The 26025-nt window shown below is 41.3% G+C and overlaps 1 protein-coding gene and 1 long non-coding RNA gene across 2 annotated transcripts in view; one reads left to right on the top strand and one right to left on the bottom strand.

Annotated features, from left to right (window-relative positions):
* The window catches only part of galnt14 (UDP-N-acetyl-alpha-D-galactosamine:polypeptide N-acetylgalactosaminyltransferase 14 (GalNAc-T14)), a 173982-nt gene that overhangs the window by 27396 nt on the left and 120561 nt on the right, over positions 1-26025 (bottom strand). Inside the window, exons 4-7 of the mRNA XM_032542745.1 lie at positions 24745-24812; positions 18468-18533; positions 9623-9744; positions 2106-2193 (exon numbers count right to left, since the gene is read on the bottom strand). Of these exons, the coding sequence (XP_032398636.1) occupies positions 2106-2193; positions 9623-9744; positions 18468-18533; positions 24745-24812 (344 nt within the window). The remainder of the gene's footprint in view (positions 1-2105; positions 2194-9622; positions 9745-18467; positions 18534-24744; positions 24813-26025) is intronic.
* Positions 1732-24837, top strand: LOC116706147 (uncharacterized). Its single transcript, XR_004336150.1, has 3 exons — positions 1732-1835; positions 9846-9849; positions 24827-24837. It is a non-coding gene; the product is annotated as an uncharacterized LOC116706147 (long non-coding RNA).

The raw sequence follows: 26025 nt of genomic DNA, 5'->3' as shown, positions 1-26025 counted from the left end.
AAGAAAACCTTTATTTGTCCCACAGTGAGGAAATTGCAGTTTGCAACAGATACAGATAAGTGTACAGAGACAGATAAGTGTACAAAATATAGCAAACTGTATTATACAATAATTACACATGAATTAGTAAATTGCACTATGAAAATTGCCCAAATGAAAATTTTGCACAGATGTAATAATAACGGCACATGGGATGTATCGCACAGAGTCAACAGTGCTCCTTGTACAGTCTGAGGGCCGCTGGAAGGAAAGATCAGCGTTATCTCTCCTTCACACAGCGGGGGTGCCTGTCACGGAAACAGCTCTCCAGGGCTGACAGGGTGTAGTGCAGGGGGTGTGACATATAAGTCTTAAAGTGGACACTAATCCCCCCAATGACGGAGGAGATATCCAACATTCAAATATACTGCCGGATTGTGTTATAGCTCTGTCTATAGGTGCAAAGTGAGAGGAGCTAGTTCTGGCATCACGGGTTTTAGAGGTCCATCCATCTTCATCCACTTATCCGGTGTCGGGTCGCGGGGGCAGCAGCTCCAGGAGGGGACCCCAAACTTCCCTTTCCCAAGCCACATCAACCAGCTCCGACTGGGGGATCCCGAGGCGTTCCAAGGCCAGGTTGGAGATATAATCTCTCCACCTAGTCCTGGGTCTTCCCCGAGGCCTCCTCCCAGCTGGACGTCTCTCCACCTAGTCCTGGGTCTTCCCCAAGGCCTCCTTCCAGTTGGTCGTCAAGCTGGACAATACATGTTTTTTTTTGTTTGTATTGTTGGCTTTCTAATACATTTGTAAAGTGCATTTTCCCATCTTTGTCAGGGAGAGACTTGAGAGCATGGGATGAATCTGTTTTTAGTCAAATGGATGGCGGACATTAAAAAATATTTAACAAATACGAAAAAATTGTTAACAAAAAACAAGTGTATCTTGATAAGAAAGATTCAATCACCAATGTTAAAATGCGTTGAAAAAATATGTCTTCTCAGAAAGTTGAAATAGTTCAAACTAACTTTACACTGAACACTTCTCTACTTTCCTCCCAGCACAGTGGTGATGATTTCTGAATGGCAACACAAACGTGAGTTTCAAAACATCAGCAGTGACCTTGGTGAAAATGTAAGGATGCTAAGGCTACTATTACAAAATCAATCAATATACAGTACACCATGTTACATAAATACTAGGGATGCATCAAAACCAGGTTTGGGTTTCGGATTCAGCCGAACATTGGGCTTTTTGACGGGGTTTGGTTTCTGCCAAACCTTAGAATTTTTTTTCTCCACCAAACCGAACCCTACGCTTGCACTAGGCACCCGACGCCGCCGTTGATTGTGGGAAGGGGTTTACGTAGGTGGACCGTTCAATGCAGTAGACTGTGAGTGAGTAAAATTGGAACTCGTGAGCAGCGTTGTTTGGCAGTATTCTCAGTCAAAAGAAGGCAATTCAAGTCGAGCTACATGTTCAATTTGCAATGCCGATATGTCTCGTGGTGGTACGGACCCTAAAAACATCCGAAAGAGCCGGCTGCTGGTCGCTAGTTTACGTTAGCTTTCTAACCCCCCAAAACATGCCTTCATCATACACTTAGCAAACAAAATTGTCACTCATCTGGCAACAGCGATGTGCTTTCCTACGACGTAAATAGAGCGCGTGAATTCAACATTAAGCTGTTACACTTGACTATTTTAGAGGCTGGGGACATTGTTTACTCCATTAATGTGTTAACAGTGTTAATGGACTGGGGATGGGGGGACGATTTGGTATTTGGTTTTGGCAGAATCTTAACCAGTGGATTCAGTATTCGGCCAAACCCCCAAAAATCTGGATTCGGTGCATCCCTAGTAAATACAGTCAGGCCATATTTAAGGAGGGGACTACTCAGGGTCTCTCGGAGATCCACCTTGAGGGTCAACAAAGCAGATATTTAAAAAAAATTTCCTATTCAAGGTTACGTCAGAGAAAATGAACTCATCGTGAACTCATCATGAAGTACTTCTTCATAAATCAGAAACCCTCAGGTGTTTCTTTCTGTCAAAAGACTGAACCTGAACCCTGAAGATGCCTCAAAGCTACATTTCTTTCTCAAAGTGTAGATGAGAGTATTACTATACCTCCCCGGAGATCAGCAGAGGCCGCTACATAGGAAAAAGTGTCCATGTTGATGATGTCGATGACCGGGCTGACCACACAGGTTGGGTCCTGGACACACACACCACACACACACACACACACACACACAACACACACACACACACACACACACAACACACACCACACACACACACCACACACATACACACATTCATGGGTTAGAGTTCTAAAGCAAACACAGATACATTGAAAGTGTATTAGAAAAATCGGAAGGGAAAATAGAGATCATAAATCTTGAAAAAGACAAAAAGTGCGAGAAGGTGAATGTGTTCCTGTGTGCACACCATCATATTTCACAGGAATTAATCTATTTTCCAATCTAAAGCGTGTGCATGTGTGGAACAGACTGTGTATTCCAAGGTCCTTTTAATATTGCACCACATTAAAAGAAATTCCATTTATTCAGCACCAATCATGCACACAGCAAATTTAGCGAGGCGAAGGTGACCTCTACTTCTGTTCTACTACAATTGAGTTCCATTTTCTTCACTTTGCTGGCATTAAAGTCAGATTGTTGAGCAATATGAAAACAAGAAAAGCTGAGAACTCTAAATGAAAGGAGAATTCATCAAGAGGTATCAAAGAAAAAAAAAAGAAAAACGCTGTTAATCAGTGAATGTGAGCACACAAGGACATTGGCAAATTGGCTTTTTGTTTTATTCGTGTTAGATATATGAAGGCTGGAAGGGAGACAAGATCAGAGCTGATATTGAAGTCCTGACACCTCATTGGTCTGTTGGGAAATAGCTACAGATGTTCTGGTACACACTTTGAGCTGAGAAAGAGGGAATGATCCGCATTGGAAAACACAACAGAGGATAGGACTTGGTACCAAAAGAGAGTTGAGCCGAACCACGCAGAGAAAATGAGGCAATAGTGTAGTGTGTGACTTCTAGAAACTTTGGTCTTTTATGACTTTTATGACTTAAGCCGCCTACACATGATCTGCGGTAAAACCGCTTTGACTTGATCATGTGCAGGTGGTTTAACACATCCCACAGAATGTATCACTGCTACGAAACATGCATTTGTTTTTGCCCATATCCCTTCTTTTTGTTTAAACATCCATAAGGCCATACGACTCTTATGGATTTAGCAGAGTCATTGTCTCCTTAATCCTTAAACAGAGTCCTAAAGCCTTGTAGCAGGTAACATGTCTGCACTTGACTTCCCTCATACTTTTATGAGGGAAGTCATAAAAATATGTGGGAATGAGCGTGTGAGTGTGCGTCACACATGCACACGCCAGACTCGAGGTCCCTGTTAAATCATAGAGTGTCCCGCTATTAGTTTGGTCAAACGCATGGCTGCGCCTTCAGCCAGTGATATTACAGAGCAGGTGGAGCGGTTCTGGACCATTAGCTGCAGGGTCAGTGCAAGGGGACGCGGACTGCATCCCTCTCCGGCTCCAGCCACATTACAAAGCACTGCGACTGCTTTAATAGCTGTTACCATAATGACACTCAGGGTGAGGCATTCCCGACATTACTGTTGTAATTGGATGAGTGTTATTTTCAAATCGCTTGGGAGCATTTTCTTAATTTCAGCCATTTCTTCTTTTTTTCCACCCGATTTGAAATGAGTAAATTCAATGGCCGAGCTGAGAGGAAAACTGACCCCCAAAACATGCTGCATTATCACCATCCTTCATGCACGTCTCCTGCATTTACTAAACATTGTGCATTATGACTACAATAGAAAATTGTACAGTAATGATTGAGGAGGTTTAAACCTTAAACGTCCATGTCCAAAATGCTGTACAAGTCAGTACAAGTTTCTTCAGGCTGCATTTTAATTTTAGATGGCTCTCATTTACTTGTCTTTAAGGTACAACTTTAGATAATTCTGGGATTTTATGTGATAAATACATTTACAATTATATATTAAAAGACCAGTTTGTAACTCATTGTTGCTGGCAATCAATTTTATTTCAACAATGCTGGTTAAATTGTAATGCAAAAAAAAAGATGTGAAGCAAAATGAAACTCAAACTCTAAACTAATAATCTACAAGAATATTATATTGAGGTTGGCTTTGGTCTACAACATCAAGAACTCCACACTGCACTTTTGTAAAGTTTTATTTGGGGTGTGTAATTAGGGTTTAAAACGCAAAGCGGTAGAACCCTTCCATGTTTGTCTGTTTTAGTTATTATTAATATTATTTGTTGTCCGCCGCGCCGGCTCAAATTCCCATGAGCTGGAGGGTGGTGGCGCTGTAATTAAGGCTTCAAAATGAAACCGTTGAAAGGCCATACCCCCCACACCGTAAGTCCTTGAAATTTCTCACACAGGTGCAGCTTAATGTGCTTTACTAAAAAGCCTCAAGGATCATTAAGGTCCGCCTAGAAAGGTTTTTTGTCATTTTGAATTTTTTGAGAAACCCATTTTTGAGATCTACACTGTAGCTCCCAGTAACACCATGGCTCAAGCTTATTACAAGTTGTATAAAGCATGTCCAAATCTCAATTATTTTTCAAGTTATTGACCAATGACCTTCAAAAAGGGCGTGGCTCTGGAAATAAATGAACACAAATCCGAAACTGTAAGGCCAATCATCACAAAACTCACAGGGTGTGTTCAGATAAGGGCCCCAGACATACCCAGACAGTTTTATATACATACGCCACTAGGGGGCGCTACACGCACAAGATAGGTGAAAGCATTACACACATTTTACTATAAATCACAAATTCATTGTCCAATCATCACAAATCTCTTGAACACCAGGGGGCACTATAAATGCAAACAAACTGCAGGTCATATAGCGCAAGTCAGGCTATAAATGACGAAATGGTTTTCCAATCAACAAAAAACTTCCAGAAAAGGTCTACACAATGACCTTACACATTCACTGCAAGTCTCATTCAAATTGACCACTAGGTGGTACTTTAAATGCACAATACCTGGACGTGGAATGACACAAATCAAGGTTTGAGCTTGGAATCGCAGCTTGCGGCTTTATTAGCAATTGTTTTATGGTTGGTCACCTGCTGGGAGCTGGACTGAGCTACATATCAAACTGAACTAAAAATAAATGTTTTTTGACAATCAGTTGTAGGCATTTTAAACAATGTGCACTGTCCAATCGCTACAAAGCTTGCAGGATATGTATAATAACGACGTTGGACCACAAGTGTAAAATTACTTTGAAGTTGCTATTGAAAAAAAAAAGGTTTGAACCAGCGAATAGCTGCTTGCGGCTCTATTTTTATTTTGAAAATGTGCCAGTGTTCCCTGTAGCCTAGGCTCATAGACGCTCCCCTGGAAATAACTTCTTTGTCCTTTATTCTATAAATTAAGGTTGAGTTTCTGCAGCAGGCACTCCTTATTCTTTGTTAATTAATTGTTATTGAAACCAGGGTATCTTTGCTGCTAAGGCTTATTATTCCAATCAATGTAAAAACATGAAACATGGGACTTTCTTACTCACTTACCTACTGTAGACGATGTTTGGATACACCTGAAATCTCACTTTTATCAATCAAACTATAGACCTTTTTAAGGTGTTTGTTTTTAGGGCTCACTGTTCAAGACTTAATATACCCTGTTTAATGGGTGAAATGATCCCACAATGCAACATTAAAAGTAGTGAATAAGCTATGGCACTACACAATCATCTCTTGGACATGCCATAAACAGTGTGCACTATTGACTTTATAATCTTATTCACGAAATTCCCCATCCTACAATAAAAAAGAAGAAGAAGCAAATACTTGACAGGTTAATGCAGCCTGGGTGTTGAGAACAACAACTGTAGAAGCTTTAGTGTCATGGACACAGGGTGACTTACATGTAATACTTCACAGAATCAACCAGCAGGAGAATAGAACTTACTATAAATGCCTCCTATGACCCTAAAATAAACTAGAATAGTTTTTTGGCATCAATAATTAAACTAGAACTGCACGCAGTTTCAACGAGGTCCAAGCCTCCCCGCGCCAGTCGTCCCCGGCGTCCCGGAGAGCGCGACAATCACCGCCCCGCTGGGAGGACCGCCTCGGGAGCGGGCCTAGACGGTATCCGTCAAATTTCGTAAAATTCGGACGGACGGTTCATGAGAAATACACTTTTTTTGTATTTGTAGCGCCCCCTAGCGGCCAATGTTCGTCAAATTTGGTACAGAGCCTCAGGGGGTCATAGCAAGTAATATCGTAAAGTTTGGCTTTGATAGCATTTATCTTGGCCGAGATATGGCAACGGCAATGTTTCCATAGCTAGCTACAAGAATATGTTTGCGCGTAACACACGCAATTTCTGGAGATGCTATGTGCCAAGTTTCGTGCAGATCCATTGCACGGTCTCGGAGGAGTTCGAAAAAGTTGGTTTTTGATAAATCGCGATTTTTCACGCATAAAAGTCTAGGCGGAATGGGCGTGGCCTATATCACGAGATTCATTAGGATCCAGGGAACGCGTGGATGTACGGTTTTTTAATATCCGATGTACGGTTTGGGAGTTATAGGGCCAAACGCATTTTGTCCTGGTATAGCGCCACCTAGTGGTGGAAGTGGGTCAATTTTTTTGGCTGAGGTCTTTGCGGACTTTCGACCAGTCCTGAAAAGGGCGCGTCGCCACCATGTACGGTTTAGGCTGCAGCACCAGTTTTATGCGGAGAAGAATAATAAGAATGGAGAAGAAGAAGAAGAAGAAGAATCCTTACGAAAACAATAGGGTTCCACAGCCCTGCTGTGTGAACCGCGTATCGCCTTGCGATTACTGCGGTGCACGCATCCTCGGGCTTGGACCCCTAATGAAATGTTTGGTAACATTTGACAACAGTATGTTCCATGAGTCTTAAGGCACTTTCACAGCTAATGTTCAGTAAACGCGGGGCGCAGCACAGAATGTGGGTGAAGAAGAGGGCGGCCAGTGCTCACTGATTTAATGCAGTGAGAACTACTGCCTTAAATCATGTATAAGTGCGTAAATGGTGTGCAAGGTTGAAATTGCAGGCCAGTAAATGGACTGTTTTTTGGTTCACTTTCTGTAATTGGGTCACATTGCGTTCTCACCTAAAGTGAACCGAACTCTGGTGCACAAATGTTTTCAAGCAGACCAGAGTTCAGTTGTTTTGGTCTGCAACAGGACACTCTAAAAAAAATGCCCCAGGGGTAAAAAAATATAATTAAAAAAATAGTGTTTTTCTTTGCTATACTGACGTGCTAGTACTGCCTGGTAGCAGACAGATGTGTGTTAGAATATAGACAGTAAAGTATAATGTTTGAATGAAAGAAGAAAACCTTTATGTTAAAATGCAACAAGAAGCAAGTGGAACAGAAGTTCACCTAGAAGTTGGGCAGGACTTTAGCTCTCTATATCAATGAGACGGACAATTTGAGGGGAATAAAACTTTATGGCGGTGTGGGGTTCTGCCTGTGTGTGTGTTTACCTGGATCAATACCTCATACATTTAAATCTAAATATATGACTATAACGCGACGGGGCAGACAGTGACGGATGACTCTCATGCTCAAATACACACGCGCACACACATTTCAACCGTGAGTATGAATATGGATGATGTTGATATAGCGGCAGAATCCGATCAAGCCGCGTGGTTTACTTATTGATTACTGCTCTACAGATGGAGATCAAAGGTCTTTAATATCAGCAGATTTGATGCACTGGAGGAGGAGACAGATGAGCAAATGAAGAGATGGGAAGGGAAAAGAGAGGACAGAAGGTGTGAAGACAAGAGAGGAGTTAAATAAGGTGATAAAAGAGAAGAGATGGTGGGATGAGGTGTGTAGAGAGGGCAGGAGAGAAGAGAAATGGATGGAAGAGATGCAAAAAAAGAGAAGGAAGAGGTATAAAGAGCAGATGACAGAAGGGAAGAAGAGATGGGTAGATAAAAGTTGAGAGGGAGTGTGAGGAGAAGGGACAGGGAACGGTAAAGGGAAAGAGGAGAGTAAAAGGAGGAAGAAAAGGGGACCAGAAAACAGACCAGAGAGAAATACGTGGATACGTGGTAGGAGAGAGTGGTAGGAAAGAGTAGAAAGGAGAGAACAGATAAAGAAAGGAGTTTCAAAGAGAAGGTAGAAGAAGAGAAGAAGGAGAGCAAAGAAGGAGTAAAGAAAAATAAAACAAATTGAGGATGTGAGAGCGGAGGTGAAGACAGAAAGAAATGGGAGGAATAAAGAGGAGAAGAAGTTTAAGGAGAGTAGTTAAATATATGATAAAGCATTAAAGGAAGGTGTTAAGAAAGATGATGTTCTGATACCAGTATACCAGTACTGTATCGGTATCGCCTCCGATACTGCCTAAAACGCTGTACTCGGTATGGGGAAGTACTGGAAGTACGGGAGTTAATGCACCAATCCAATACCACATAATAAAGCCCTTAAGAAAATCTACGTTGAAGTAGTTTGTTTATGTTCTTTTTCCATTATAACTATAAACTGGATAATAAAAGAAAGTTTTGTGGCGTTCATTGCTTGTGTTCATGTGTTCATGTCTCCCAAAGACTTTAACCTGAACCAGGCTGACAACAAAGAGGAGGAGTGTAAAGAGAGTGGAGAACAGGCGTGGAAAGTAGGAGATGGAAGAAAAAAGACAAGGCAGAGTAAGAGGAAACAAGGCGGGAAGGCAGGGGAAGAGAGGAGTCAAATAAGGTGACTCAGTAAAAGTGGAGATAAGAGAAGAAAAGATGAGAAGATGTGTGGAGACAAGGCAGAAAAGAAGAGAAGAATAAAGAAGAGGCAGTGTCTAGGAAGGTAAATAAATGGTTAGAGAGAAATGATGAGAAAAATGAAGTGAGGTGGTGAGAGGGCACGAGCAAATAAGAGAGGAGAAGATTAGATGAGAGGAGAGATACAGAGAGATGGTGTGGAGGGGTGAAGAGAGAGACATATGAGATGAAGGACAAGAAGAAGGCAAGAGGAGGAGAGAGAAGAGAGTACAGAAGAGGAGGGGGAGGCAAGGTGAGAAAAGGGAGGATGAGCTGACAAGTGGTAAAAACATGATATGAGGAGGCGAGGAAGAGGAGAGACAAACAGAGGAGAGCGGAGGGGTGAAGGAGAGAGAGCAGCACTTATTTCTTAATGAGAGGCAATCAGACCGACAGCTATTTTCTCCCATGGTGCTATAACCTCGACCACTGGAGTCAACACACACACACACACACACACACACACACACACACACACACACACACACACACACTTGTTGTGTGCAGCGTAGTACATCATAGTTCTTAAAGTGGCCTTGCTAAAGTTATTGACACTCATGATCCCATTCACACATGAGTATATAATGCCTACACACACACCCCATACACACACACACACACACCCATACACACACACACACACCACACACACACACACACCCTACACACACACACACACACACACACACACACACACACACACACACACACACACACACACACACACACACACACACACACACACACACACACACCTCTTCAAGGTAAGACAGCCAGAAACATTTTGTCAGGGTGGGGGTATGCTCTACCTGCTTGATCCGCCCCAGAAGGGGGGGCAGCCAGTCCTTGTTCACTTCACAGTGGCTGTCGAGGAAGGTGAGGACCCCGGCCCGCGCAGCATCGGCCCCCCGCACTCTGGACCTGATCAGACCTGACGCACAAAGAGATTCATAAACATCACTCACCATTACACAAAGAAACAAATGTTTTATTGGATTAAATAATCTGAACATGGACTCAGTGTCTTCTAAGAAATGTATTAGAAAGAAGTCCCACTGTGTCTCTCTCTCCCCAGTGCGGTCTAGACCTACCCTGTCAGTGTCTCTCAATAATTTCTGACACATACATAAAATTGAATTAAATTGAATATCAACATGTATGAAATGAAAATCCACATGTATAAACAATTATCTAAATGTATTTGTTTAGTCCAAACAGTACACATGCACTTTCATGCAGCTGATATCGAACAAACAGCCTCACGGCCGCGAGAGCTTCTCCCTGTTAAATTGAAATGCTCCACTTTGCCTGCTGAAATTGATTCTTTTCAGGGCGGCAGATCGGATAAGACAGTATATATTCAACTTTCAGCTCTCGAGCTGTGACTATCAGTTACACACGCACTCCCCTACCGAATACATTTAAAACATTGGAAAGGCATGGAACCCTTAACCTTGGTATTGTTAGTGCCGTGCTCTACATATTGACATCCTCTATCTCTCTCTCAGGCCCGCTCTCTCTCTCAGTCAGTCAGCAAAAGGGAAAATCGATGCATGGCTCTTAGAAGCCCTGTCAGACATGGACACAACCTTTTAACAGGCCCATCATACTCTGCATGTGTGTCGAGACGAGAGAACGTGTGTCAGCTGACTGTGGTTGAGCTGTCAAAAGACAGAGAGAGAGAGAGAGAGAGAGAGAGAGAGAGAGAGAGAGAGAGCAGAGAGAGGAGAGAGAGAGAGAGAGAGAGAGAGAGAGAGTGTGTGTGTTTAAATGAGCCTGTTAGGGAGGTCTCACTGATGGGGGCCAGTGTTCTTCTCTATTTGGACTAAATGGTCTAATCAATACGCCCTGACATGGACACATACTCTGTGTGTGTGTGTGTGTGTGTGTGTGTGTGTGTGTGTGTGTGTGTGTGTGTATTTGTGTGGGTATTTGTGTGGTACTGTAACTGTACGTTGGGTCCATTGTGAGTGTGCATGTCGGTGACATTGTACAAGGGGCCGTGAAGTTTCACGCTGCACTGTTAGGCCGAGGCTCAGCCAATTAAAAATCCCATTTCATCCTCAATAAGGCTTTATTTTCTGGATGGATGAACACACACTCTCTCACACACACTCACGCACACACACACACACACACACAAAGGACCAACATACACAGATACACACACACCTAGACTAGACATCTACTCAGATACACACCCCATACAGTGCAGGACACGCTGACTTTGTACAAGGCAGAATGTTAATATACAGTGATAACTGCCCATCACAGCTGTGTGTAATTGTATGTGTATGTGTGTGTGTGTGTGTGTGCTATTGTATGTTTGTGAGAACAAATTACAGTTGAAAACCTAAGTTGCATTAAGTGAATGTGGAAGTCTCAGTTTTGGAAAATAACAAAACTTGTCACTACCAAGTCTGGAAAGGTGTCGATATTATTCAGCAATCTATCCAGCATTTTGTTTGAATCATAGTGATGTATGAGAGGCCGTGTAGGCGATAATTCATACTTGGTCTCACATACAATGCCATAACCTCACATTTATACTACCGTCCTAAATCCTTTCGCCTTCAAAGGTCAGTCAGTGAGTATTTCTTAAAAGATTTTTGGTGGACTATCCCCTTAATCCTCAAGACAAAGATTTAAAGGCATCATATCTAAAGGTGACCCTGACCGACAACAACAAATTGTTGATCTCTATGTTCAATTCAGTTGCTCCAAACACAGCTCCTCACAAAGACATAGACAAAGATAGAAAACTTCTATCTTTGTCTTCTAAACTTCTAAACAGCCTCCTCATAGCTTTGAAGCTCTGCTGAAATGGCCTATTTAGCGATTCATTGGCAAATTACTCAAGCTGAAAACATTTAGGGCCCTATCTTGTACCCAGCACAATTGACTTTGTACACTGACGCATGTATCATTCCTATTTTGCACCCGATGTACAGCAGACTTTTCCCTCCACAGACGCACATTGGTAAATTAGGGAATGAATTTGAGCTCCCGGGGACGGTTCAGCGAAACGAGGAGGCGTGTTCAGGTGCAAATGTTCCCTGGTGCTATTTTGCAATTTCAGAAAACTTCGACACAGACCAGGAAAAACCTAGTCTAAACCCAGCGGCGGGTTATTCAAATGCTATTTTAGGGGCGCGTGGTTGGCCGTAATGTAGCGTGTGCACAACGCATCTCTCATCTACACGGATGCAGCAGTTCCCAGTTTTGCAAACCATACATATAAGAATGTCGCAGCATTCTTTGTGGCTGGTTGTGTTTTACACAATAGTCCCATGAATTATGGATGTGTTGATGACATAAACGAGGAAATATTAGAGGACTTAAGGAGATGTGATGTTGAACTACGGCGGGATTGGACACTTGAGGGTCCGGGAGTGTCAATGCGCGATGTGCTCCTGGTGGAGCGGGTGGACGGAGATGGAGTGGGGGGAGGAAGGGGCACAACAGGAGCAGGTGGTGCATTTGGCCTTACTTTGCAGCATCCTGGACAGCTCTTGCTCAAGCCATGAGTGAACAGCTCCTGGCGTGTGCCAGGCAAATCCGCCGTCATAATAGTAATCCGCCATGGATCAAGTGCGCCTGCTCTTAAAGGGAATGTGAGATGGCGCTCGGATTGGTTTATTGCACGTTACGCCCACCTAGCTACTTCAGACCCACCCATTTTAGATTTGCGTCGGGCGCAAGACTCATATATGTATGTATGTATGTATGTATGTATGTATGTATGTATGTATGTATGTATGTATAATAGCAACAGCGCCCAAGATCAGCCCACAAAGCTACTTGCGTTTCACGTTTGAGACTTGCATTCCAGATCGTCAAAACAGGGCCCTTAAACTTTCTGAATCCCTTCTATCTCAAAGCTATGGACTCTTCTCAATGAATGTACAAGAAAACAAGAAGCAAAATAAAAGGGTCTGCTGGGAAAGAAGAGAAAAAACTAACGTTTCCAGTAAGTTTTGACATCAACCAGAATCTGAGCTGTCACTCTCTCTCCACACACCACACACACACACACACACAACACACACACACACACACACACACACACACACACCACACACACACACACACACACACACACACACACACACACAAAAACGCTCATGCAACAAAAACACACACACAGTCAATGCATTATACCGAGGACATTTGTACAGCTGGTCCACTGGCTGTTTGTGGCAAATAAATATTGGACCACAAAAACACTCCAGTCTTCAAATTTGCACAGATAAAGCAAAGTGAAATTACTATGGCTAGTTTGCCTTTAGATTAGGTTTAGGCTCATGTGAGCAAATGCAATATGACTATGACGGTTCTCACAAGTACAGCAAGTAAGTTCTTACTTGTGCTTTTATGTGCGTGTGTGTCAGGGAAGACATCAGCATGGTGAGTTTTTATGGGCATTAAAAAGACAATCAAGTCAGAAGGCCTGAAGCAATACACTATTAACTAGCCAAACTGATGAACCCTGCCTGTGTGTGTGTGTGTGTGTGTGTGTGTGTGTGTGTGTGTGTGTGTGTGTGTGTGTGTGTGTGTTTGCCAGTGTGTGATCACCATGACTGTGCTATAATGAAATCCTTCAGTGACAGCATGTAGGACAAGTGTCCCTGTTGTTAAAGAAGAGGTGAGTTAGAGAGGAAGGGAACAATTATAAAATACAAGGGGAAAAAAGAACTACAGAGAAAGCTCAAATATGAGAAAGAGAAAGTGGTGTAAGATACTCAGAGAGAAAGAAATAAAAGTACTTGAAGAAACAAGAGAGATATTAGCAAAGCAAGACTCATCTTAAGCTGAGGTGTTTCTGTGCAGTAATCTGAGTTCAAATAGCAAAGTTCTCACAGAGCCAACTAAAAGCATGTTAGAAGTGGTTTCTGAGTGTTTTCTCCTTTAGCTTGTCACAGTGAGAAGAGTGCTATTTGAACTCAGGTGGCACCAAAATAACAGCATTGAGATGTCTTTGTCTGTCTCTTTGCAGGACAAAAAGGTTTACGTGTGGGTGTGTTCCCGGACCATAATCACAATCTTTGAACTTTGAAAGGCAAATGTATAAACTCAAATGGGTTGACTCTTCTGTGCTTCTATGAGATTTAAGACCACTGATATGGTGCATAATGAATGTTCCCTTATATGAATGGCTCCTATAATTACAGCGCTGTCAGAACATTTGTAACACTGTGAGGCATGTTCTGTAAGCACATGTTTCATGTCTCAGAAGTAGAGCTTTTAAAGGAGCGTACAAGTGGGGTTTCATGTTCTTTATATCCATGTCAAACATGATGGGAGGAAAAAGGGCCATGACGTTAGAAATGGAGATTACAACCTGGTGCTGCTCCAGGCAGTAGCAAAATCAATTTTTTAATCGTAACAGACATCAGACGGACTATATCCGTTTTGTTTTTTGCATTTTGGATAGTGTCTTTTTGATCCGATCTGCATGCTCTCCTCATTGTGCTCATTCCTTATCATTGCATGCTCTTATTATTTATTCTTTATTTGGTTCTCCATTAGCATCCACAAAATGGTTGCTAGTCCTAGTTGCTAGGACTTATTAATATTTACATGTAGTGTATGTTAGGGATAATACCCAATGGGCTGCACATTCCATGATTGTATTCAATGACGGAGTCGGTCCTTAGCACCTCCACCCCGATGACATCACAGGTTGTGTAAAAGACAGGTTTGACTGGCTGTGGTCCAACATGTAGTCCGTCACGTCTCTCAGCCGAGTCACGGCAAGATATATCCACTCCGTAAACGCCTAATCTGACAACTGACCATCGTAACAGACGTAACACGGCATAACGCTCACCTCACTTTTGGGGATGGTCTGGCTAAATGAAAATCACCCACCCAGACCGTTCTGTTGAATTTGGACATATATTTATTTCATTGTTGCGTTGCCAGGCTGCTTTGAAGGTAGGGAGAATACATGTTTTTAACCCTTTCAGTCATATAGTGCTCTGTACCTGTATTATATTTATGACATGACAGGGCAGTCGTATTGAAAATTACTGCAAAAAATGTAAGACCAAAAATACTCAGGAAAATCTTTATAGCACAGAGATGTGGACTTGTGACTTGGACTCAAGTCGATTAGAGTCACCATTTTGATAGTCACACATTGCCAGACCTTCCTCCACAGCACTGCCAATTAAGGTCTGGCTAGTCCATAGAGCATTCTGGGATGGGAGAGAAACATGCTCTGGTAATTGCCATTTCTTTAAACTAGTGCTGTCAGTTAAACGCATTATTAACGGCGCCAATTTTGTTTTTTGCAAGACTATTGTTCTTTTGGGCTAGCAAACTTTGTAGTTTTTGTCACATGCTGTTGCAACAACTAGTAATATTAGAAAAACTACAATACCACACGGGTTTTGTCGTTGTGAACTGAGCTGTCACAGCAGCACGTCTAGTCTGAAATACCACCTGATGGCCAAGCACACAGCTGATGCCAACAGTGTTACATTGTGTGAGAGATTATTTTCTCCAAATAAGAATGTTAGTGTGAAATTGAACGCTACAGTAGGCTATATACCAATGTTGTTCTCAATTAAAAAAACATTTACACAAAGCAAGCCGATCCACTTTCCCATGTTGATAAGTGCATTAAAATGAGATAAAATAATGGGACAAAAAGAAATCAAAGGACACTTAGAATAGATACAAATGTGTGATGAATTGCGATTAATTCCGAGTTAACTATGACATTAATGCGATTAATCGCAATTAAGTATTTTAATCGTTTGACAGCACTACTTTAAACCAATCACAGTCGTTGAGGGTGGTGCTAAGCATGGGGCAGAGTGATCCCGGGGCCTCTGCAAAAAAGCCTCGGAAAGGAACTTGTTTTGGGGGAACATGTGTAGGCTACATTCAAAGGTTGTTTTAGTCGTGCAACAGAAAACTAAGATTGGACAGATAGTCTAGCTGGCTGTCTGGATTTACCCTGCAGAGATCTGAGGAGCAGTTAATAGTCCTCAGAAATCCGCCTGATATCTGGGTTTGATATTGGGAAATGATGGTGGAGACTTCAACAGATGGCGAGTCCAAAGATTTCAGATCATTTGCAGCTTAATTCAAACAGTGACCAAACTGTCATGACAAAGAGAGGCGCCTTTTGGACACACACAAATGTCTATACAAGAGAGACTACTGAACATCAGAATAACTGCTATGTATCTTCTTGTCCTCACACATTTCAGTCTGTCTATTTCTGTGGTATAGTGATACCTTCCAACTACTCCTTATATGTAAGACACTTCTAATAGATTGACGCATTCTGATCTATTCTCAACTGTGGGATAGGGTTACCTTAAAAACAAGCCTTCTGTGGAAAACCTTTAGAATACATTAAAAACCTGTATGCTTAAATATTTCACCTATCACCACCGGAGCTTAGAATTCAAAAAAAAAAAAAGCTTAAGGAAACAGACATCTGGCCAAAAACAGTAAAATCCGGCAGATTTTTCGGTGGCAACGGAGCAATCCTGGAAGTGGAACGCCGTGGATATAGATTACTGTTTTGACTTGACAAAAAATAAATGACTTGAGAAGCAACTTGGACTTGTAAGTCAATGACTCGGGAATTGACTTGAGGCATGATGACTCGGATGACTTGCATGTGTTCATAAGTTTGAGCATTGATGAAAGATGTTAAAATAATATAATTTAATGTTGTCAGAACAACTCAACTTTTGGAGACACACAACCCCATGTCACGCTGCGGTGGCATATCATGTACCTGGAGATCAGACTTGTCGGTGTGTTTGGATCTATGGTTTGAGATGGTGTGAGAATCCCGTACAGTAAACAGGAAAACATCACGGACTCTATCGCTGCCACAAGAACGTTTTTAAAACACTATGAGGGTAAAAACTGAAACACAAGCACTGAACTGCCCGGGAGGTTGCGTATTAGCTGATTGTTTTCTGCAATTGCTTTTTCTCGCATGTATCTTCTCTCTCTCTCTCTCTCTCCTCTCTCTCTCTCTCTCTCTCTCTCTCACCTGTGAAATAAGCTGCCTTCAAGTGCAGTCGGCAACGTTGAAATCTATAAAGCATCTGACGGAAAACAGTAACTGCGAAATATGAAGTCTACTTGTGCTTTGTTGGTCGGGGGGGTGGGGGGGGTAAAGAACACAACAGGACGTCACACTAATGGGCTGTTTCATTGACACTCCCCCCGCCGCACCATCCAGCGAAAAATTGACGGATCACTTTTCTTGGTGTGAATGTCCATTTAGTCACAACACTGCTGTAGAATCCCACTGGTGGTAAAAGGTTAGTGGACTAATATCATCTACCTGCCTGTCCGGAGCATCAAATACCTCTTTTAACTCCTGTACTGCACATACATCCAGAATCATCTGCAGTGGAGTAACAGGAACCTTTTAGTGGCCCCTACAGCGTTGGCTTCCCAAAATGTTCTTGACCCCATCACATTGTCAAGCTGTCATATTCTTTTGCATATTGCATTCATTTGTATTCTGGATTTAAGAGCATGGCGGCTGCTCCACATGGATTATATTGAAAAATGTCATGATGCGTGCCTGCATGAAAAAGTAAAACCAGGAACAACATCCACATTTAGTGTGATTGAGGCATTAACTCTCACTGGTTGTCATTTGCGTTTTTGTGCTGCCTCTGGCATTTTACGAGGGAAAGGGTCCCATTTTAGGTTGTGGTCTTGCTTTTGGATTTGTGATATATTTGGTTTCAGCTCTTGAAAGACATTTTCTCTTCAGGAACATTTCTTTTATGACAGTCTGCGTCTCTCTCTGCCACTCTGGGTGCTATTTCAGTAGCAGCTCCTGTCATTTCAATTCACTTCAGGTCATTTCAGTTCTGCCGCTCTATATGTAGCCAAAGATGAATGAATCCATCTGTCTGTGAGTGTTTTTACATATGGGCATGTTCAGTCAAATGGATGAGAAAGGCCAACCCTGAACCATTTTATTACGTATACATGCACACGCGCTAAAATATGTTCTACCCACACACACACACACACACACACACAGTCTACTGGTGACAAATGCATACAGAGCAACACCTCCTCCAAACCATATCACGGTATGTGTCATTTGTTCCAACCCACAGACGTGTTTCATAAATTAGCGCCCATCGCCCATAGGTACCAAAAGTACTTAGATGAGTTTAGAAAAAAAGCTTGTGGTTTGGGTTAAAATCAGATGTTACTTCAATTCACACAGTTGTTTACTGTTTACTTTTATTTTCAAACAGGACTTGAACCTCGCTCTCCTTGGTGAAGGTCCTGTCTTGTTTGACCCATCCACCACCCCAACACCTAATGTGGAAAAGGCACCCTTACAGTTTGTCACCTTACTTCCTGCTTTGCTACATTATAATAACTACAGCCACTAGTGGGCGTCGCCCCTGTAAACGTCAATATAGGACGTAATCGCTGCTTTTACAAATGGTGTCTGGGAGCGTTTTTCGAGGAAGGACAGTCTCATGCGGAGACACACATACAACATGTTCAAAATGCTAATGTAAATCCCCCCTCCCACACACACACACACACACACACACACACACACACACACACACACACACACACACACACACACACACACACACACACACACACACACACACACAGTTGTTGCCATACCTTCTCTCTTGTTGTTGCGAAGGCATTTGACTTTGGGCAGTTTGATGAGAAGCTGGCAGTCACTTTCTGGGGAAAAAAAACCCAACACAATTATTCAAATGAACAGAAAAATAACATAATATAACTGAGTAGAATATTGTGTGCTGTGTAATATATCTTGATAATGTCTTGATGGGGAAGGGATATTAGCAGCCTGTTGAAAGCAGCAGGGCAGCAATTCAAAGCTTTCAGTTTGACAACTCAGACATTTGTTGAGTTGCTGTTCTGCCGCCTGTCTGCTCCCTGCTGAATTTTAGGAGTTGAATTAATATATCATTTGAAATAATTCTCTGCTGTAATACATGTTGAAACAAACTCTGGAGAAAAGTGTCAAAATGAAAAAAAAAAAAAAAAAAGGAAAACGGGACAACAGAACAGCTGCACTATGAGTTATTTACAGAAGTGAAATTAATATTTAACACTTGTTTTGGAACAACAATGGCTTTGGAAAATATTGCCTGTCTTACAAAATTAGATTCAATGCAAATACATTATTTTTAGAAAATTATCTAGAAGTAATAAAATATTGTATATTATATAGTGAGGTAATGATGAGAACACTGGGGAGCGACCGATAGCAGCATGGTGGCCCAATGCAAGAAGGTTCTGGGTTTGAATCCAGGTCGTTCCGGGCCTTTCTGTGAGGAGTTTGCATGTTCGTCCCATGTCTGCGTGGGCTTCCTCTGCCATCAAAAAACATGTACTAGGTTTTCCAGTCAGTGCCCTTGAGCAAGGCTCTGGCTCAGATAAATGCAGAGAATGAATTTCGCTACGTGAACGTGACAATCAAGTACCTTTGTCAATAATAATAATACATTTTATTTAAAGGCGCCTTTCTTGGCACTCAAGGACGCCGAAAGTAACAAGTCATAAATAAATTGCAGTATATTTCCAAGATTAGGGTTGTCTTCATATTTGTATGCTTTATTATAATTTGTTAATCGTTTGGTCCGCAAATGTCAGAGACCAGTGAGAAGGACCCGTCATTATTTGAGAGCAAGGGGACATTATCAGGTTGAATTTGTCCAACCACTAGTCAAAAATCAAAAGACAGAAAAGCATTTAATCCTCATATTTGAGAAGCTGAAGCCAGGGATTATTTAGCATTATTTGTTTAACAAAAATGTCTTCAACGATTAACCTATTATGAAAAGAGTTGCTAATCGTTTCAGCTCTCTATCCCTGTTATTGTGATATTATTATTTGGCAATTAAACATACGTTAGAGTTACACTTTACGTGAAGGTATCTACATAAGAGTGACATGACACTGTCATGGAGGTCCATGACATAGCGCTTCTTTTAGAATATGTTCTATTTTGTCATAACAAGTTATGGTTAGAGTTAGAGTTCATGAGTCAGTGTCATGTGTTTATGACAGTGTCATGTCACTCTTATGTAGAAAACTTCAAGTAAAGTGTTACCAAACAGTGTTAAATCATGTTGTCGGTGGGCTTATCATTATATGGTGATGTGATCATTTTCTTATGTTTCCAGAGCTCCAGGATATTCCTTAACACAAAGCAGAAAACATGTTTTTAATAAAAAAACTAAGTCAAACTTTACTATTCATTTTGAAATGACTTACTTCGCACAAGTGCAAGTAGTTGAACTGCAAGTCCTTTAGGATTGCCACTACTGCTGATACCGCTTTCTCTACTATTGTGATATGAAAAGAACAAGTTATAAAAAAAATAAAAATAAAAGGTTCGGGGAAAAGTTTAGTTGCCCTGAATGACTGAAAACCTCCATCAGAGCCCTTTGACCCCGACGGGACGCCTGGTCGCTCTCCTCTCCACTGAACTTCTCCTTTCAAAGGAGAAACCGGGTGCTCTTTGTGAAAAATGAGAAACACTTTGACCCAGATAGAAATCCTTTCACCCATTTTTTTTTTGACGGGATTCAAAAACTATAATTTTCACAGTTCAGTCAGGAAACTGAACATCAAGGTTTTAATATGGCAACAATGTGTGTTTTAGTTTGGAGGGGTGGCTCTGCTCAAGCTTACAAACCCACACAACAGATATTTCATATTCAAAATTCACAAACAACTAAATGCTAAAACACAAGGAGCCTGCACGATATGAGGGCGGCGTGGGATAACATTGATCAATATCACGTTAACCATATTAATTGCGTGTAACAAATAGTTATTAAAAGGTTTTGTTGCTTTAAATATTACGCTTAAATACAACAAATTGCTTTTTGAATTTAAAACAAAAAACCAATGGAAATAATTTCCAACATTCTTTCATTAAACAAATTTGACACTAAATTTAATATAAAAGGAAACACTAAAAAATAAGTGAATTTCTTTTAAAAGTGTAATTCTCTATTTTCTTTTAACTTACACAAAAGATTGGTGTTAAAATCTGAGTGTCTATAGTGATAATTCACTGCTTTTCACGATATGTACATGGCCCCAGTTAATATCGCGATGATTATAAAAACATAATATATATTCACAACTATGTAATGGATCTTTTTTCTGTTTCAAGAGTACAACGGGCTAAAATGCCTTTTTGTCCACGGCTACAATCAAACGGAATAAACATCCAGTATCTCTGAAACTCACTGACGCAGAGAGGAATTATAAGCAGGCTATGAAGAAATGGCTCGCAAACAGTCTCTTAGAATAGGGACCTGGTACAAATGAACTTATTTTTATTTTATGTGGGTGAACGGATATTGTTTTTGCACCACAGCCTTGCCTGACTTGTTGAGAAAGCCCAGACAGACTGAGTCTCCTTCCATTTTAGTTAGGTGGGAGGCCAATCATTATATTTATTGTCACAATAACCAATAAACTAGCTGCAAGAGGACACGTACACAGGACACCAACTTGAGTCATTTGTGACAACTGATTACCACATGCGGCGACAACCAGCAGAGACGTTGATTAAAATATAAAATGGTCGAAATTCTACAAAGTACAAATGTAAAAACAAGTTTAACAAAAAAAAAAGAGACCCAGCCTGAATATTGACAATTCCCAGATTGCTGTAGCTTGAAAAAAAAAAAATGAATAAGACAATATAAATATAAATAACTGTAAAAATCTCTTCAAGGATTTGGAACATATGTGGTGTTGATATGTCGATTTGAACTCATCTGCTGGGACTGTGGGGGTACAAAATATAAAACTTAACGTCCCACATAGCAACAATATTAATATTAGAGATCAACAGTCTTTCTAGTTTGAGACAAAAATATTCTGTTAATGTGCAGCAGGATGTTTGTAGGGAAAAAAGCTAGCATGCTAGACCAAATACCGCAAAATACATCCCTGCAAGAAATTAGGATTGCAGCCAAAGGCAAGATATAAACTGTCTTAAATGACACTGTGTGGGAGGAAAGGAAGCTTTTCCCAGAGTTTTTCCTCTGTGGTTTTGTGGCTCAGCCTTAACACTCAGTTGTAAAGTGACATGTTTCAACTGCACACACAGTATCATTAACACTGTGTATCCTGTTGTTGCTCATTTGCACATATTCTATCTTTGGTTGTTTACTTGCATGTATTAGTCTCCACTGCTGATTGCACCTCTCAGCTGCTTCTTAATAATTTTCTTCACAGTCTAAATCCAGCACTATTTAACCTTCATCACTTGGATTTTTCACTTCTGTGTATGTGTGTGCGGCACCATCTGTCCTGATTGGCTGTCAGGTTGACACAGCAGGTGTCTTTGATAATAGGATGTTGGAAAGACTTGTCAGCACTTACCACTGGGCCCCCGGTATCAGAGTGCATGTTCTGCAAAGTTGGGTTTTCCTTACTGGAATAATTGGTGTTGATGTTTTTTCCCCCTCTGTGCTGCGACGGAAGTTTCTGGTTCATGTCCATTTCACTGTATTTCACCAACTACACACTGAAGGCTCAACAAATTGTTTGAAAAATTTGGCAAGTCAGCCGTGTCTTCTTAATACGTTTCACTAAATGGAACATAGCGTAAGTTCAGGCCGGTCACGGAGTCAAGCTTGGCCATTACCTCAGCTCATAGCTGACAGTCCCTAGGTCAGCACACCAGCTGACGGCTCAGCTGATTCCCTCCTAAGGATATGAATGGATTTCCAAATAATGGGCTCTATTTGAACTGCTTTTCCCGGCTGACCTTGCTGCATCTCTGCTAGTGCTTGCAACCCACCTCCACCTCAGCTCCTCCTTTTAAATTTATATTCATGTTGTCTGACACAATCAGTGTCATGTTTTCTGTCATTGAAACTGCTCTGTTCTGTACTCTAGACGGATCCTGCCACTGCTGCTCTCCCTGCCTAAGGCTAGGGGCGGACCGATCCGATACTGAGATTGGATATCGGACCAGATATTGACAAGATAGCTGGATCGGAAAAATGAGGAAAATCAGGAAAAATTAAAAGGTTTTTTTCCCTTCTATCGCAGCACATCCTGCGTCAATCGTCGTCAGCATATGTGTTGCATGCCGGAAGAGTTGAGTTAATTGTTAAGCAACATGAAGCGAGCCAAAGAGTCGGCAGTGTGGAGATATTTCCCGCTCGCCACGCCAACTAGTTTGTTGGCTGTTTGCAATGTCTGCAAAGTAAATATTTCCAGGGGTGGTGGTGTATTTTAAAGTGCAATACTACCAATTTTTCAAGCACATCCAAAGGGTACACGCTAATTCAATAAATTACATCTCCGTTATTTTTTGTTAGTTAGGAAAGTGATGTTTAGAAAGTCTGGTGCCTTTAGTCTCTTTCACATGGTGGAAGGAAGGTATAGAGTATACAGTTATTATTAATTCAACAAATTATCGGATTGGGATTGGGTATCTACAAATACATAAAGCCCAGGCACCTGGTTCAATATCGAGACTGAAAAAGTCAAATCGGTACATCCCTCGTTAAGGCTCTCCACGTATGCACTAGGGAGTGGGGGGAGGCCCCAGAACAGAGCCAGACCACCAAAATACAAATTGGAGATGAATAAAAATCTATTTATTGACAAAGTGGTCCTGACAGAATTCGTGTTCAAGTTCACACAAAGCCATTGTACACCTCATAGATCCACTCACAAGATTCTCTCTATGTTAAGTTTTCAAACCGCTGGCATTTCTGTTGCCTTGTTTATTGTTTTCCTGTAAAACATTTAAACTATAACTTATAACTATAACTTAAAGTAACTCAGAGGAGGATGAGGAAACACTTGAGGAACTCCAAACACAGATAAATTAACCAAGAACAATTAAAAATGTATTGGGTATTTGGTTCCATATCTCCTGAAGCTGTGGTTTTGCTGTACTTCTGTTGCATGTTTATGTTTTTCTTATCACTGCTGTACTACCTGGGCCTTAAAGCAAAGTGCAGACAAATTGTTTTTTGGTGTATTGAGGTCAGCTCAGCAGATATGGAGGGGAACATATTTTCTAGCAAGAGTGTAAATAAAAATGGAAACTATAAAGTTCAGTGATTGCTCCTCTTGTAAAAGTGAGATAGTTACAGACTGTTTAAACATATATCATTTTATTTGTAAAAAAAAGATTTATTTCCCAATACAGCTGGGCAGTAGTTTTCAAACAGGGGGGAATAGGGCATTTGTTGGGGACCATTTTCAGGGCTGGATTAATCCCCATTTGGCGCTCTAGTGAGTATTTGTGGCAGCGGGACTGCGTGTGTGAGATAGAGTCAACATAAACTACAGTGTGTGTGTGTGTGTGTGTGTGTGTGTGTGTGTGTGTGTGTGTGTGTGTGTGTGTGTGTCTCTGTGTGTTCATGGTGATGAAAGAAACATCACCCAGTGCAACAGTGTGGCTTACTTTTTATGGCACAAAGGGAAGAAGAGACGTCAGGCTTTGATCTACACACAATGTTAGTAGGACAATTTGTCAATTCATAGTTGGTTTTGGTCTTTTTATGTGATTTGTTGGCAATAAGAAAAACAAAGAATATCTAAATAATCTAAGTTGTTAAAGTTCAATCTTAACTTTTTTCCCCTTTTGTTTTGTCCCTTTCACCTTTCTTTGTGTCTCTCTGGAGACCGAGTGGTCACAGCTGCATACTGTTCATATGAAGCTTGTTGGTCTCCTCTTTGACCCTATATAAAGTCTCTTTTCTTCTTCATTGTAATCCTGAAACTGTGGACCCAGCTGCTGTGGACACATTCTCCATCTGACCTGTTGTGAGGATCTCATCTCTGTTATCTCTGACCTGGAATGTATGTGTGTGTGTATGTGTGTGTATGTGTGTGCGTGCAAGCGTGTATGTGTGTGCGGCCAGCTGCAGCTCACCGTCACCGCTGAAGTCGTCCACCAGAATGATCTCATGGATGAGATGAACTGGAGTTCGGTTCAAAACACTGGAGAGACAAAGGAACATATTAATCTCAAATATGCTTAAACACAAGTACAGTCACAAAAAAAAGGCATGTGCAATATACAGAAAGCTGAAGTAAATGCCAACACACACACACGCACGCACGCACGCACACACACACACACACACAGGTGATCATGAATTCATTATGTACGCACTGCACGCCATATGAAACAACATATTGAAAATGTCAGCCCAAATTCCTGTTATGAAAATGTATGACGTGTCGCCTCTAAGAAACTATTTCATTAAAGAGGAAAATTGAAACATAAAAAATTCATAACTTTTACTGGAAGAAAATAAGAAAACGTGTTTTGTTCTGGGTGTTCTGCTTTATTTTATTTCATTATTTCTGCTATTCAATAACCTGCCTGTTCATCATCCCCTCAGGATAAGGCTGAGGAAGGAAGGGAAGGAAGGAAGGCATGAAGGGAAGGAAGGAAGGCAGGAAGGAAGGAAGGAAGGAAGGAAGGAAGGAAGGAAGATAAACAGAAGAAAGATAGATAAAACAGGGAGCAGACACTAATTAGGAATATGAAGACAGATGGAGGAATGACTGGAAGAAGAGTTGAAGGAAAGAGAGACAGATGATGAGAGAGAAAGAATGTGGAAGGGAAACAGGAAGAATGAGATGCGGAAGGGGATTAAGGAGTAATGACTGAAGAAAATATGAAGAAAAAAGAAAGACTGAAGGAAAGAAAAAGCAAATAAAGCAGAAAAGAATAAATGGGAAAAGAAGGAAGGCAGGACAAAGGAGACAGGGACGCAAGAAGAATACAGATGGAGGTGGTAAGGGAGGTGGAGAGAGAATAAGGAAATAAAGGCAGAATGAAGAGAAGAATAAAAAATATAACATGGATAGTAGGAGGGTATTAAGAAAACAAAAGGATGGAGAATAATGGAAGAAGAGATAATGGAAAAAAGAAAGATGTGAAGGAGAGAGAGAGGCTAAAGGGAAAACAATGGAAGAAGGGGTGGAACGGTTCATGTTTTCGTATTGAACCAAAACAGTACGGGTGTCACGGTATGAAAATTAATAAAACTTGTGTGCACATTTTAATAATTAATGTAATGCGGAACTACTGTTAGATCCTCGGGTTCTTCAGGGACACCTAATCTGTAGCCCCGCCTTAGCTCTGGAGCTCTGATTGGTGCTCCGTATGTAGCCGAGCTCCGCTTATGTATGCGGTTTTAGT

Source organism: Etheostoma spectabile, chromosome 18 (genome assembly GCF_008692095.1).
Source record: "Etheostoma spectabile isolate EspeVRDwgs_2016 chromosome 18, UIUC_Espe_1.0, whole genome shotgun sequence".
Taxonomy (NCBI): Eukaryota; Metazoa; Chordata; class Actinopteri; order Perciformes; family Percidae; genus Etheostoma; species Etheostoma spectabile.
The sequence above is the reverse complement of the archived record's forward strand: the minus strand, read 5'-3'. Positions and strand labels throughout refer to the sequence as shown.